This window comes from Neofelis nebulosa, chromosome 14, assembly GCF_028018385.1.
Source record: "Neofelis nebulosa isolate mNeoNeb1 chromosome 14, mNeoNeb1.pri, whole genome shotgun sequence".
In the NCBI taxonomy this organism is placed as follows: Eukaryota; Metazoa; Chordata; class Mammalia; order Carnivora; family Felidae; genus Neofelis; species Neofelis nebulosa.
Window position 1 is genome coordinate 41,349,037 of NC_080795.1, and position 16,433 is coordinate 41,365,469.

Genomic DNA, 16,433 nt, shown 5'->3' on the forward strand with positions numbered 1-16,433 from the left:
CTTTACATTTTCCCTAAGCAATATTTATATATTTACTTCATTCTTATAACTTCTGCATGATGTCACAAGGGTGAAAATACATGAGAATTTAACAATTCCTTTATTTTTAGACCTCTAATTTAAAAAAATTTTTCTCAGGGCACCTCGGTGGCTCAATCAGTTGAGCATCTGACTTTGACTCAGGTCATGATCTCACAGTTCGTGAGTTCACACCCATATTGGGCTCGCTGCTATCAGCATAGATCCTGCTTCAGATCCTCTGTCCCCCTTCCTCACTGCCCTTCACTGTTTGTACTCTCTCTCAAAAAAAAAAAAAAAAAAAAAAAAAAAAAAAAAAAAAAATTTAAAAAAAAATTTAAAAAAATTTGTTCTCTATTAAAGTTTGTATTGATCTTTAAGTACATCTATTTCTGTAGGACAATTTCACAGAAATGAAATTTTTAATCAAAGATCATGTGTATTAAATTTAAGTTAATACTTTCAAATAACCCCTAATATATTTCATTATTTTAATTGACATTTCCCTAATTGTAATGAAATTGCCCACATAAACAAGGTGTTGAAACATGGGAATGTCCTCTTATTTATACTGCAAAATCTAGAACAATTTTTAAAAATGAATTCCAAAAAACTATAAAATAGTTCAGTTTTGGAATAATACCACTAAACTCTAATCTGACATGACTATAAAGCATTTGAGGCTATTGAAAAATTGCTGCGTAAGTTTTCATGTATATTTTGACCATATTCCCTGATAAATGGAGGAAGTCTTAAGAGAGCACCTGTGAGGCTAAAAAAGGATATTAATTAGAAGTGTTGGAGTTTGTGTCTCTTTTTAAAGGTTTTTAAATTCCCTACTTTTTTATAAAATATGTCAGTTTGACTTGAAATTAATGTGTTCATTACTTTAAGAGTTTAAGATGCCAAGTATTTTGCAGAATTTTTAAAGCATGTGCCTCAAAAAGAAGTGATTGGTTTTAACTGTTTAAGATTTTATTATTATTTTTATTTTATTTTGACTATTCTCTGCCCCTGACATGGGCCTCGAACCTATGACCATGAGAACAAGAGTTGCATGCTCTACTGACTGAGCCAGCCAGGCACCCTGGTTTTAACTGTTTTTGACTTTCAATTTAACTGAGCAAACTATTACTTAGTACCTCTGTGTGATATCTGTTGGGAACATAACAAAACCTGGACTCTTCCTGGTATAGAGCAGCTGATGGAGTATGTATGTAACCCTGTGCAAAGTCAGTGCTGTCAGTGGTCTCCTTCAGCTCGAGAGCATTTGTCTTTATTTTGTCTCTAACTTGCTCTCTTTAAAAATTTGAAGATAAACTCTCCAGTGGCTACTGCTCTGAGATATGGCATCTTTTATCATAAGGATTTGGGTTTCTTGAGCAACAATTTAAGGAGAAAACATGAATTGTTTGTTTGTTTATTTAATGTTTATTTTTGAGAGAGAGTGTGAGCGTGCCCGCGCTTGAGCTGGGGAGGGGCCGAGAAAGAGGGAGACACAGGATCCGAGGTGGGCTTTGTGCTGACAGCAGACACAAACTCAAACTCACGAACCTCGAGATCATGACCTGAGCTGAAGTCGGACATTTAACCAAATGAGCCATCCAGACGCCCCATGAACCACTTAATACTAAATAAGTTTTTGGCAGTTTAAATGTGTGGCTGTGACAATAACATCATGAAGAGTAAGTGAAATAAAAGCATATGTGGTTTTATTTTCTGTTTATGGACATTCTTTCTCCTCCTTTTTTTTAAGTTTGTTTATTTTGAGAGGAGAATGCGAGCGAGCACACAGGGGAGGACAGAGAGAGGAGAGAGAGAGAATCCCAAGCAGGCTCCACACTGTCAGTGCAGAGCCCCACGCCTGGTTCGATCTCATGAACCAAACAGTGAGATCATGACTTGAGCTGAGATCAAGAGTCCAACACTTAACCTACTGAGCCACCCAGGCACCCCCAATTCCCCTCTTTTTGGAAGACAGTTCCAGTTCCTTAGTATCCTAGAGCTTAGCCAAGGGTACAAAGAAGTTAGAAAGGCCAATATGTTCGCGCCCACCCTGTTTACCACTCACAACTCTGTTAGATCACACCTTTTCCTCTCCAGTTACATGAAGTCCCACCTTTTATTCTGATCTTTAAGTTTTCTAGGAAAAGCATATTCTCCTTTGCATCAAAGCTGTAGCACCGGTGAAAAATCTGCTTTTTAACTCAATGCCATCTAATTTAAGAAAAGCCAGATTAACATAAATGTCTTTGTATGCATCACCTCACCTTTTGTAGGACACTAAAAAAGTAACATATTCCTTGGACCAAGAAAGAGGACAAGGGATATTTTATTTTATTCATGAGTGTGCTTCATTTGCATGCCCATGTGAAAGATTGGGGGTGGTAGAGATTATTTCTTTCCTGGGATAACCATTTGTTATACAATCAGCTTATTTCTACCTAAGCAATGTAGATTTAGTAATATTGAGGCATTCTGCACTGTTTGCTTTGTTGTACAGCATTATCGTATTCTATTCTGGAATTCTTTGCATTTGAACCAAAAAAAAAAAAATACCTAAGCCTCTGGGAGATGCCTATATTTCATATTTTCAAACTTAGCTTTTGAGAGAAGTATAATTTAATTCACATGCAATTGTAATAAATAGTAGGGAGAGATCTCCTATACACCCTACCTAGTTTCTCCCAGTAGTAACATTTACCTTCTAGTCTTTAAGAAGAGCCCAGGTGTAGTAATCAAAGTATGGGCAACTGCCACACAAAATTCATAGACAGTGCTGAAAATTAACCTTGAGATTATTGATTTCAGATGAAAAAGTCAAGTCAGATCAAAAATTTCCTAGATGAAAATTGACTCCAGACTTCACCCTTGCTGGAATTCAAAGAGTCACTTCTGAATACATGGCCTTTGTAACACTGTGGTGTTGATGAATGTTGTTACAAAGGTTGTGCAATAATTTTGGCAAGGGAATATTTCCTAGGTTAATGTGTTGTAACTCATCAGAAGGGAGAATATTTCATGAATCTTTTCACTTAACCTATTTCTCTGACAGACTACATAATGCTTTGATTTCTCTTTTCCAGAGAAATCTGGCAAGTCTTCAAATTAAGAATATTGTCACACTATGACTACCTTGATTTTGAATGTCCTCTGATGACATTAATTTGTGTTACCAATGTTTAGTAGTTTGTAATTAGTAAATGAGGAAGGGTATTATGAGGCTTGTTTTCAACAGAGTGTGTATTATGAGTGTTCTGATGTGGTAGGCATCCTGGCCCCAATATTTTCTTTCTTTTTTTTTCTTTTAACTTTTTTTTAATGTTTATATTTATTTTTGAGACAGAGACAGAGCATGAGCAGGGGAGGGGCAGAGAGAGACACACACAGAGTCCGAAGCAGGCTCCAGGCTCCAAGCTGTCAGCACAGAGCCCGACGCGGGGCTCAAACCCACAAACCGCGAGACCATGACCTGAGCTGAAGTCGGACACTCAACCGACTGAGCCACCCAGGCGCCCCAGCCCCCAGTATTTTCATATATCTTTCCCTGTTCTGCAAGAATTTTTGTAAGACTTACTCAAATACATGGAGTATTACAAAATTAGATATAAATTCGAATCTGGGAAAATAAAGGATAGAAAAGAAATGTTTGGGTAGTCTTGACAATAGACTCTTAGGCTATTGATATGGGAATAACAATCTTGAACTCTGAGCAGGTAGTCAGATGAAAGGAAACCTATATTCAAAACTCCTAACTTCAAAGGAAATGAAGTCATAACTTCTCAGAAATACAGGTTTTCTCTACATTGGGTTTGAAAAAGGTTTTAACTGAACAGAGAAGACATGGAGTACTGCAGTGGAGGGAATCTTCAACAGCTTTATAATATACTTATTCATGTGTTTCATTAAGCAGTTTCTTAACACTGTCTCAGTGCAGCTTGTCCCAGCAAGTGGTCATAAATAATGTCTTTACTTCTTGTGTTCTTTTTCCCTTCATTTCCTCTGCCTCCCCTCATTCTTTTTTGGGGTTGCACCCAGCTCAAGTGCAGTCTCTCTCTTTTTTTTTTTCTTTTAATATTATTTATTTTGAGGGGGTAGAGAGAATGCCAAACAGGCTCCACCCTGTCAAAGTAGAGTCCAACGCAGGGCTTGATCCCACAAACTGAGATCGTGACCTGAGGCAAAAGCAAGAGTTGGACGCTTAACTGAGCCACTCAGATGCCCCTCAGGTGCAACCTTCTTGCTTATGTGCCTACGGTACAATCTTTCCAACCACAGGACCTTTGAGTTCAGTGTTACCCTTTTAGTCCTATCAGTTTTTTTTAACCTTTGTGGCTTCTGAGTAGAAGTTACATTGTGGACCTCCTATACGCATGAGACATTGATAAACACTTGCACTTGAGAATCTGAAACCTCACTAACGGTATAATGGCAGCAAGAACCCAAAACAGTAACGACTGAACGATTGAACGTAAAGATTAAGATGAGTTACTAGTATAATATGCTTTTGATGAGTAGCTCTTGTTTATGGTTTGTTTTAACGTTTGTTCGTTTTTGAGAGAGACAGAGTGTGAGTGGGGGAGGGGCAGAGAGGGGGACACAGAATCTCAAACAGGCTCCAGGCACTGAGCTGTCAGTACAGAGCCCGACGCGGGCTCAAACTCACGGGCCACAAGATCATGACGTGAGCTGAAGTCGGACACTCAACCGACTGAGCCACCCAGGCGTCTGTCTCATTTATGTTCTTAATTGGAGTGGTTAGAAAATTTCCTGCTTGAATTTCTTGTCTTTTTCTAAATTACTACCATAAACCAAATGCACATAATTTCTATGTTCTCCTTATTCTGTTGTGGCAGAGAAATCCATACATATTTTGAAGCTATTCTTATGTTGAAATTTGTTTCTCTTATCTTTCGTAATGTTTTTTAATCTACACAGAATCTGATAAAAGACGTAGAATTTTTTAAAGTTTTATTTACTTAAGTAATCTCTAACACCACATGTGAGGCTCGAATTTACAACCCCAATATTAAAAGTCTCATGCTCTTCCAAATAAGCCAGCCAGGCACATCCTAAGATTTTTTTATAACTCAGTAATTTATGTTCCATGAAAGGCATTGAATATCTCAGACATTGACTGTAAATTGGTCTTTAACTCAATTAGCTGAAAAGTTAATGCTATGATTTTTCATATTTATTGAGGCACTTTATATACTATAAAATTGACCCATTTTATTATTTTTTAAAATTTATTCAAATTCAAATTAACATACGATGCAGTAGAGTCTTTTATGGGGCACCTAGGTGACTCAGTCTGTTAAGCATCCAACTTCAGCTCCGGTCATGATCTCACGGTTCCTGAGTCTGAGCCCCATGTTGGGCTCTGTGCTGACAGCTCAGAGCCTGGTGCCTGTTCAGATTCTCTGTCTCCTTCTCTCTCTCAAAAATAAATAAACATTAAAAAAATATTTTTAAAAATCTCTTATGGTTTGCCTCCATCTTTGTTTTTATCTTATTTTTTCTTCCCTTCCTCTATGTTCATCTGTTGTGTTTCTTAAATTCCATATATGAGTGGGGCGCCTGGGTGGCTCAGTCGGTGGAGCGTCCGACTTCAGCTCAGGTCATGATCTCATGGCTTGTGAGTTCGAGCCCCACATCAGGCTCTGATAGCTCGAAGCCTGGAACCTGTTTTGGATTCTGTGCCTCCCTCTCTCTGCTCCTCCCCTGTTCACACTCTGTCTCTCTCTCTCAGAAATAAATAAACATTAAAAAAAATTTTTTTTAATTCCATATATGAGTGAAATCATATATTTCTCTCTGACTGATTTCACTTAGCATCCATGTTGTTGCAAATGGCAAGATTTCATTCCTTTTGATTGCTGAGTAGTATTCCATTGTGTATATGTAACACATCTTCATTTGTCAGTTGATGGACATTTGGACTCTACATAATTTGGCTATTGTTGATAGTGCTGCTATAAACATTCGGATGCATGTGCCCCTTTAATTCAGCATCTTTGTCTCATTTGGATAAATACCCAGTAGTGCAACAGATGGATCAGAGGGTAATTCTATTTTTAATTTTTTGAGAAACCTCCATACTGTTTTCCAGAGTGGCTGTACCCAGTTTGCTTTCCCACCAACAGTGGAAAAGGGTTCCCCTTTCTCCACATCTTCTCCAACATCTGTTGTTGCCTGAGTTGTTCATTTTAGCCATTCTGACAGGTGTGAGGTGGTATCTCATTGTGGTTTTGATTTGTATTTCCCCGATGATGAGTGATGTGGAGCATGTTTTCATGTGTCTGTTAGCCATCTGGATGTCTTCTTTGGAGAAGTATCTATTCATGTCTTCTGCCCATTTCTTCACTGGATTATTTGTTTTTTGGGTGTTGAGTTTGAATAGTTCTTTATAGATTTCCGATACTGACCCTCTATGTGATATGTCATTTGCAAATATCTTCTCCCATTCTGTCGATTGCCTTTTAGTTTTGTTGATTGTTTCCTTTGCTGTCCAGAAGCTTTCTATCTTGATGAAGTCCCAATAGTTCACTTTTGCTTTTATTTCCCTTGCCTCCAAGACCGGTCTAGTAAGGAGTTGCTACAGCTGAGGTCAAAGAGGTTGTTGCCTGTTTTCTCCTCTATGATTTTGATAGTTTCCTGTCTCACATTTAAGTCTTTCATCCATTTTGAGTTTATTTTTGTGTCTGGTGTAAGGAAGTGGTTTCATTCTTCTGCGTGTTGCTCTCCAGCTTTCCCAGCACCATGTGCTGAAGAGACTGTCTTTTTTCCATTGGATACTCTTTCTTGCTTTGAAAATTGACTCCTTTTAAATGTATGATACAATTTTTAGTGTATTTACAGAGTTGTGCTGCTAATTTTACAAGTTTCATAATCCAATTTTTAGATAATATAACATTCTAATTTTAGAATAACCTATCACCCCAAAAAGAAACCTGGTGACCATTAGTAGAAACTCCTATTCACCTCCCTTCTACCCCCTTCACTCTCTCCCGTAACCCCATCCCTAAAGAACTACCAACTTATTTTTGGTTTCTATGGATTTGCCTCTTCCAGATACTTCATATAAATGAAGTCATACCACATGTGGTCTTTGTGCCTGGCTTCTTTTATGGAGCATGTTTTGAAGTTCATTCATACTGTAGCATGGGTCAGTACATTATTCTTTTTTATGGCTAAATAATATTATGGCTAATAATATTGTAGGGATTTACGACATTTAGTTTGTCCATTTATCACTTCTTGGACATTTGAAGGTGTTTTGACTATTAAGTATAATGGTACTTTGTACCTCTACATTCAAGTTTTTGCATGTATATAAATTTTCAGATTTCTAGTATAAGGTTTACACCTAGGAGTGGGATTGCTGTGTCATACATTAATTCTAAGTTTAACTTTTGAGAAAGAGTGAAACTGTTGTCCAAAGGAGCTTCACCATTTTAGATTTCTGGGGTTTTTTTTATGATGTTTAAATTTTTTAATGTTATTTATTTTGAGAGAGTGTGTGAGCACACACGAGTGGGAGAAGGGCAGAGAGCAAGAGAAACAGAGGATCTGAAGCGGGCTCTGCACCAACAGCAGAGAGCCTGAGGGGGGGACTAAAACTTACAATGAGATCACAACCTGAGCCACCCAGGCACCCCTTAAGACTTTATTTTTAAGCAGTCTCTATACCCAACTTCGGACTGAAACCCACAACCCAAGACCAAGAGTCTAATGTTCCACCAACTGAACCACCCAGGTGCCCTACCATTTTACATTTCTAACCAGCAATGTGTGAGAGTTCAGTTTCTCCACAACCTTTTAATTTTTTTTTTTTTAATGTTTATTTATTTTTGAGATAGAGACAGAGCATGATCGGGGGAGGGTCAGAGAGAGAGAGTGAAACAGGCTCCAGGCTCTGAGCTGTCAGCACAGAGCCCGACACGGGGCTTGAACTCACAGACCGCGAGATCACGACCTGAGCTGAAGTCGGCCGCTTAACCAACTGAGCCACCCAGGCGCCCCTCTCCACAACCTTTTAAACTTGATTTTATTTTAGTCATTTTTATAGGTGTGGATTTGCTTTCTCATTATAGTTTTGATTTACATTTCCTTAATGGCTATTGATTTTGAGCATCTTCATATGTGCTTATTATCCTTTTGTATATTTTCTTTGGAGAAATGTTCAAATCTCTTGTACATTTTAAAACTGGATTAGTCTCCTTACTGTTTTTCAGTGGTAAGATTTCTTTATATATTCTAGATGAGAGACCTTATTAAGGTGTGATTTACAAATACTTTTTCTCAGTCTGTGGGTTATCTTCATTTTCTTAATGATGTCTTTTAAAGCACAAAAGTTTTAAATTTTGATGAAGTACAATTTATCAGTGTCTTATTTTCTCACTTACAGTTTTGTTGTAATATATCACCCAAGTTTCGGGAGATTTACTACATATTCTTGCAAGAGTTCTGTAATTTTACTTTATTTTTTTAAGTTTATTCGTTTATTTTGAGTGTGAGTAAGAGAATCCCAAACAGGCTCTGTGCTCTCAGCACAGAACCCAATGCAGGGCTCCATCCCATGAACCGTGAGATCATGACCTGAGCCAAAATCAAGAGTCAGTCACTCAACTGACAGAGCTACCTAGGGACCCCAGAGTTCTGTAATCTTTGCTCTTAATTTAGGTGTCTTATTCAACTTGGATTAATTTTTTTATATGACATGAGGTAGAGGCCTAAATTCATTCTTTTGCATGTGGGTATTACATTATTTCAGCACCATGTATTGGAAAGACAACAGACATACTTTGTTTTATTGTGTTTTGCTCTCTTGCACTGTGTAGATACTGTGTATTTCTTTTTTTTTTTTTTTAAGAATTTTTTTTTAATGTTTATTTATTTTTGACAGAGAGACAGAGCATGAGTGGGGGAGGGCTGGAGACAGAGAGGGAGAGACACAGAATCCAAAGCAGGCTCCAGGCTCCGAGCTCCGAGCTGTCGGCACAGAGCCTGATGTGGGGCTCGAACTCACAGACTGCGAGATCATGACCTGAGCCGAAGTCAGACAATCAACCGACTGAGCCACCCAAGCGCCCCTGTGTATTTCTTTTTTAATGTTTATTTATTTTTGAAAGAGAGAAAGAGCACGAGCAGAGGAAGGGCAGAGAGAGGAGGGAGACAGAGAATCCAAAGTAGGCTCCATGCTGTCAGTGCAGAGCCCAACGTGGGGCTCAAACTGGGAGACCATGACCTGAGCCAAAATCGAGTTGAATGCCCAACTGAAAAAGTCACCCAGGTGCCCCTAGGTACTGTGTTGTTTTTGTTTTGTTTTGTTTTTGTTTTTAACAAATTGAAGGTGTGTGGCAATCCTGCATCAAGCAAGTCTGTTGGCACCATTTTCTCAACAGCATTTGCTCACTTCGTTTCTCTGTCACATTTTGGCGATTTTTGAAATATTTTGTAGTTTTCTATAATTTTATTTGTTATGATCTGTGATCAGTAATTATAACTAGCTGAAAGTTCAGGTGATACCTAGCATTTTTTAGCAATAAAGTATTTTTAGGGACAGACGTCTGAGTGGCTCAGTCGGTTGAGTATCCAACTCTTGATTTTGGCTTGGGTCATGATTCTGGGTTGGTGGGATCAAGCCCCGAGTTGGGCTCCATGCTTAGCATGGAGCCTGCTTAAGATCCTCTCTCTCTCTCTCTCTCTCTCTCTCTCTCTGCCAACTCATGCTCCCTCTCTAAGGTAAAAAAATAAGTAAATAAAAATTTAAAACTTCTAAAAAATAGTTATTAAAAAAAACTTTTTAATGTTTATTTTTGAGAGAGAAAGACGGTGTGAGTAGGGGAGAGGCAGAGAGAGGGAGACAGAACCTGAAGCAGGTTCCAGGCTCTGAGCTGTCAACACAGAGCCTGATGTGGGTGGGGCTCGAACTCATGAACCAAGAGATCATGACCTGAGCCAAAGTCAGACGCTTAACCAACTGAACCATCCAGATGCCCCCCAAAATAGTTATTTTTAAATTAAGGTGTGTTTTTAGACCTCATGGCATTGCACACACTTAGTAGACTGCCGCATAGTCTAGACAAAACTTGTATGTGCACTGGGGAACCAAAATATTCATTTGACTCTATTTATTGTGATGTTTACTTTATTGCAGTGGTCTGGAACCAAACCCACAGCATCTTCAAGGTTTGCTTGTATTCTTTCCTCACCAAATTGTCTTGGAATCTTTGTCAAAATTCAAATGACCATAAATGTAAGGGTTTATTTCTGGCCACCCAATTCAATTCCACTGATCATTGCCTACCCTTATGGGAGTATCACACCATTTTGATCACTGTAGTTTTATAACAAGTTTTAAATTTAGCAAACATAACTCCTGCTTTGTTCTTTTTCAAGAGAGTATGGCTCTTCTGGGTCCTTTGCATTTCTGTGCACACTTTAGGTTCAGTTTTGTTGATTTTTGTAAAAAAAAAACAAAACAGTTGAGATTTTGATAGCTTGTGAATTGAATCTGTAGGTCAATTTAGACAAGATTGCCATTTTAACCATATTAAGTCCTTTGTTTATGAACATGACTGTCTTTCCTTGTGTTTAGATCATCTTTTGTTTTCAAATAATGTCTTTTAGTTTTCAGTAAGTCTAACTATTCCTTTTTATTTTTATTTTTATTTTTTTTTAATTTTTTTTAATGTTTATTTTTGATTGAGAGAGAGACAGAGCATGAGTGGGGGAGGAGCAGAGAGAGAGGGAGACACAGAATCTGAAGCAGGCTCCAGGCTCTGAGCAGTCAGCACAGAGCCAGACGCGGGGCATGAACAAACTATTCCTTTTTAAATTTTTTTCCTAAGTGTGTTTTTTTTTTTTTTTTTTTGATGCTATTGTGAATAGAATTGCTTTCTTAATTTCATTTTTGTGTTTTCACTGTAGTGTATAGAAATGCAATTGATCTATTATATGTGTCGATCTTGTATTTTGTTACCTTGCTGGACTGGTTTTTTCTACCTTGTTTTTAGTAAATTCTTTTTTATTTTCTACATAGAGGTTTACCTTGTCAATATCTTGTCATTTTTTAATAAATTATTTTTGTTGATTCTGATTTCAATAATCTGAAAGACCTTTGCATTTAGGTTGATAGAAAATTCTTATTCTCATTTCCTGTCAGGTACATACACAATTATTTAATTTTCCTTAAGATGCCTTGTGTACAGCAGAAATCCTAGTGCAAAAATAAGGATGTGATTCCGAGTTTAGGCTTCCTGAAAATAGGTGTTACCTTATAGATACTGAACATAAGTGTCACTTATAATGTTACATTTCTAGTTGGATAACTTTTATCTATTTTGTCTTCTTTGTATTTTGAAGGTACTAGACACCTGGATTTAATTTATAGGAGATCTTTAGCCAAAGGTATAGAATGTGCCAGGACAGAGTCATAGAAGTAAGTTGTATACTGTGGGAACAATCTGACTCTACTAGTTAGTAGGAAAAACCTAGTTACTCAATTAAATACATAGAGAAGTCTTGGTGGTTTTTGAGAATTATCAGGCATTTGACATGAGCAAATATGGTCTTTGAATGAATGGTGGTTAAAAACTCTGGGTGGTTCTGTTTTGGTGAAGAGCTAACTAGTTGTGTCACCTTTGGGAAATAATTTAACTCTTAGTTTCCATTTCTACCTCTGTAAAAATGATGAGGTATGTCTGAGTGATTGCTAAAGTTCTACTCAGGCATAAATTTCAGCATTCCCTCTGTATCTGCTCTTATAGTTGCATATAGATTGACTGTTAGTCTCTAAATAGACTTTCCCCACACAAAGGTAGAAACATCTCCCAACTATCTTTAATATTTTTTCATGCTCTGATATTTTAAAAATGATGAAATGGAATGATGGTTATGGAAATAACAAGAATGAGGTAACAAATTATTTTATGATTTATGGAGTAACTTGGTATGTTACATTATTGAATCCGAAGAACAATTCTGTGAAACTAGGAAAGTGCTATTATCCCCATTTAGCAAATGATGAAATTGAAGAGAAATTAAGTGACTTGCTCAAAGTTTCTGTACTAAAAAAAAAAAAAAAAAAAAAAAGGAGTCTGGAACTATATGAACATCTGGCACCATTCCTATTAACCCATCAGTTAGGATTATGTAGGATAAATAATCTCAAAGATTCTTAGCCCTTCCATTATGTGTTTACTGGTCTTTGAAGTTGGACAATTACCTACTTAGATTTAGAAGATTGAATAATCTAAAGCTGTGGGTCTTTATTGATCCTTAAGCTACTAACATCTTTATAATTTTTCTCTATGTATTTTCAATTATGGGTATCTGGCCACTGTGATGAAAAACAAATTGGGTAGGGTGAAACTAATTTCAAAATACGGTAATCACTTGCGTTGCCACATAAAGAATAATTATGTATTCATTTGGCTTGTTCTTCTTGGAGGTAATTGCTGCAGATAGCATGGAGAGGACACAAGCATCAATTTTCCCTCTGTGTTAATGGTGATTGATTTAACTTGTTATGCATCCCTTCCAATTTACCCACTTCGCTACCTTTTTTTCCAATCAAGGTTGGAAGAACTAATTCATGAGTGCTATAGTACTTTGTGTTTTATGCTGTACAATTGCTTGTATATGTGGGTAGAACCGTCTATTCTTTGGAGCAATAACTTTGGATTTTTTTCTTTTTCTTTTCCTTTTGGTCACTGTGGCTGTGGTTCCTATTAGTGCTTTGAATTCATGCATTTTCATGCCTAACTATTCCTGGCAACTACCCAGTTAATCATCAATGAGCTGGGCTTTGGAAGTGGTGCTTTGTGGTTGAGTGACTACGAAGGCTTAATTCTCTCTTTCCTGTCCCTTTAAGAATCTCAGAACTGGATCTCTGGGGAAGACTTGCACTTAAGTCTATATTAACCCTTTTGCTTTTCAACTTTGGACTTTTGTGGAAACGTGGGACAGACTAGCTATGGTATTCTTACCTGTCTTGGGAGAGATAACTGAGAATTCTAAGAAAGATCACCTTGAGGAAGTCTGTTTCCTTACATAACTGATGCTTTTAGAATAAATATTGGACATTGTCTATTCCTATTGGTTCACTGTGCTTTCTCTCCCTTTAGCCCCCCAGGTTCGCCCAATAGTCTTGGCTACTTCCCTACAGCTGCTAATCTTAGCGGTGTCCCTCCACAGCCTGGCACGGTGGTCAGAATGCAGGGCCTGGCCTACAATACTGGAGTTAAGGAAATTCTTAACTTCTTCCAAGGTTACCAGGTCAGTAGCTTGAAGAAGAAAATACACAGTGCCCTTATTACTTAAGTTGATTTGCCTAAAGAATGCAGCCAGGAAAAAACAGATTTTCTGAACCTCATGTGTACATATGCTAATAGGTTTGCTTATAGAGGCAAAAAGAACCAGAGGCCAAGTCAGGGGGACTAGTTTTGAGTGCTATTTTCTTTTTCTTTTTCTTTTTTTTTTTTTTTTAATTTTTTTTGTTTTTAATGTTTATTTATTTTTGAGACAGAGAGCATGAACGGGGGAGGGTCAGAGAGAGAGGGAGACACAGAATCTGAAGCAGGCTCCAGGCTCCGAGCTGTCAGCACAGAGCCCGACGCGGGGCTCGAACTCATGGACTGAGATCATGACCTGAGCCGAAGTCAGACGCCCAACCGACTGAGCCACCCAGGCACCCCTTGAGTGCTATTTTCAAACTCACCCATTTGACAAGATTAGGACTTTTCCAGGCTACTCTAATTGTCTCAACATAATCTGTTGGTGCTCTTTTTGAAAATTGGGCTACTTTGGGAAAGCTCTTCAGGGCACACAGCAATGTGGGTCTTTTCATCTAGAATAGGATTGGCTAAGAAGGAGTTTTCCTCTAATTCTTGACTACCCAAAAAAAAAAAAAAAAAAAAAAGTACTTAAACATGCAATTTGAGTATGTAAAAAGTAGTCAAGGCCTCTCTACCTAACCTGGAAAAAACAAAGGAGACTCAATGAATCTTTAGATGCTAACTCATTAAAATGAGCTGTAGGATATTTGGTGAGCCTTATATGAAATGATCTGTGATAATTCGTGTGAAACGAAGGTTGGCTCTTACCAACTTTTTCTGCCACTGCCTATGTCCATCAATTGTTTTCCGACTCAAGTTACGAAATGAGATGTTTCTTGGTAAACTCTATAAGAGCTCTGTAAGAGTCAGCAAAATCTCCTCATTGCCATCTCCTCTAAGCAGAGACCTTTCTTTCCTCGAATCACATAATTACCTAGAACCCAAATTCCTTTCTTGCAATACCTAAAAATCAGTATCTTGAAACTCTTTTATTGTATTAATAGCAAAAATTATCTTTCTTCTTGAAGCTGAACTTTGCTTGAGTCTCTAGAGCCGAGAAGTATTTATGGACATAATCATCAAACCTAAAATAGGCCTTGAGCATTTACAGTACAGAGTTGTAAGGATTATGCCTACAGAGTCTGTTTCACCATTGGAATGGGTTTACAAGCTTGGCGTCCATGAATCCTGGAGGATTGTGGAGCTCGTCTAAAATTATCTCCGTGGGGATGCCCCAAGCCTACCAAGTTACTGTAATGTTCTTATGGGCTTTTAAAATTAAAAGTGTATTTTCTGGCAAATGAAGAATATCTAATGAAGGTTAGACAAAAGTTATTTTTTGTTATTGCCTGGCTTAACACATTCATACCGGAAGTAAGAGGTCTTTAGAGATCAGTAGATCTTTTCCCCTTATCTATGGGAGAAAACATTCCAAGACACCCAGTGGATGCCTGAAATTGCAGATAGAATCAAACCCTGTAATTTCTTTTTTCCTATCCCTACCTACCTGTGATAAATTCTAATTCAAAGACAGAGATTAACAATAATAAAGCAGAACTGTAATAAAAGGGATGCGAATGTGGTCATTCTCTCTCAAAATATCTTACTGTACTGCATTTACCCTTGTTGTGATGATGTGAAAAGATAAAATGCCTGTGTGGTAAGATGAAGTGAGGGGAATGACGTATGCATCGTGATATGTAGTGTTAGGATTGTGTTAGGATCATTTGCTTCTGGTCAGTCAAGGGTAACTGAAACTGCTGATAAGGGGGACTATTGTACATACTTTGCTTCTTCCCTAAACCATTATGCTGCCTATTGGGAGCTCTTGCAGGGGGGGAACAGTTACTCTAAACTTCACATAAGATTCATGAGATTCTGAAAGGAATAGAGAATTTTACTGAAGGCTATTGAGGAGGTTGCTTAATAAACTTTTGAGTTTGTGTTTTCTCCCAGTGTTTTCCAATTCTGGAAAGTACAAGCAAAGTTTCAGGTTCTAAAAGTCAGCTGATTTTCTATTTTGAAGTCAATTAACTTTCTATTTTGTTTTGACTGGTCAACATTTAGCTTTGCAATGACTAGAATTAAGAGGTCATACACATAAATTGGTTGTGAGATTAAGCAAAATTGCTCTTATTATGAAGTGTTCTCTGGCTGGCTTTTGTGGGTATTCTACCAGAAACAAGTAAAAGCAGTTATTTCTAGATTTATGGCTACAAGATTGATGTGCTTCAAAATTGAGATAAAATAACTTCAGTTTATAGCAGTTTATCTTCTAGTATCTTCTAGGGAATCATTGAAGGCTGGAGTAGAGTTATCTGGTATAATCAGAAGTAAGAAGATTGTACAAAATTATTTGATCTCAAGGAATTTGGCCTTCATTGCTGAAGTGCTTGGAGTTCATGACCTGGATCAACCAATTAGGATTACGTAGGAACTAGGAGCACCTGTCTGGTTCAATCAGTAGACCATGCGACTGTTGATCCCAGGGTTGTGAGTTCAAACCCCACATTGAGCATAAAGCTTCCTTGAAAAAAAAGAAAAGAAAAAGATTATATATAAACCTCACTTATCAAATTAAGTATATCAAATTATTCCAATGTCTTTAGTAATTTGAGTTTTAAGGCAGTTACAAAATCCAAAATCTTTTGTATCCTAATTTTATATCACTCTTACATGAAGGCTCATACATTCAGTCTTTGAGAGTCCATGTCTATTTTTTTGTTTGTTTGTTTTTTAATGGTTTTGTTTTTTAAGTTTTTATTTATTTTTGAAAGAGAAAGAGAGAGAATGAATCACAAGCTTGATTGAATGAATCACACAGGGCTTGAAACCGTGACCCTGAGATCATGACCTGAGCTGAGATCAAGGGTCGGATACTTATGAGACTGAGCCACCCAGGTGCCCCAAGAGTCTGTGTCTTCTTATTTTTTTCTGTCCTCAATTATTTTGGTAATAGTCCCTAGCTATAGGAATCCAGATTGGGTATAGATTTACCATAAGACAAAATCAGTAGAGTGTGACTTAAAACTGTGTTCTCTTAAGTATATTTTGTATTTATCTTTATTTACA

General features: G+C 37.4%; 1 protein-coding gene across 5 annotated transcripts in view; it reads left to right on the plus strand.

Moving 5' to 3' along the window:
- ESRP1 (epithelial splicing regulatory protein 1) overlaps positions 1 to 16,433 on the plus strand; it is a 66,273-nt gene that overhangs the window by 36,240 nt on the left and 13,600 nt on the right. For 3 of the 5 annotated variants that reach the window (XM_058698595.1, XM_058698596.1, XM_058698593.1), the window contains exon 14: positions 13,152 to 13,302. The exons of the other annotated variants lie outside the window; for them this stretch is intronic. In XM_058698595.1, the coding sequence (XP_058554578.1) occupies positions 13,152 to 13,302 (151 nt within the window). The remainder of the gene's footprint in view (positions 1 to 13,151; positions 13,303 to 16,433) is intronic. 5 annotated transcript variants of the gene reach the window in all.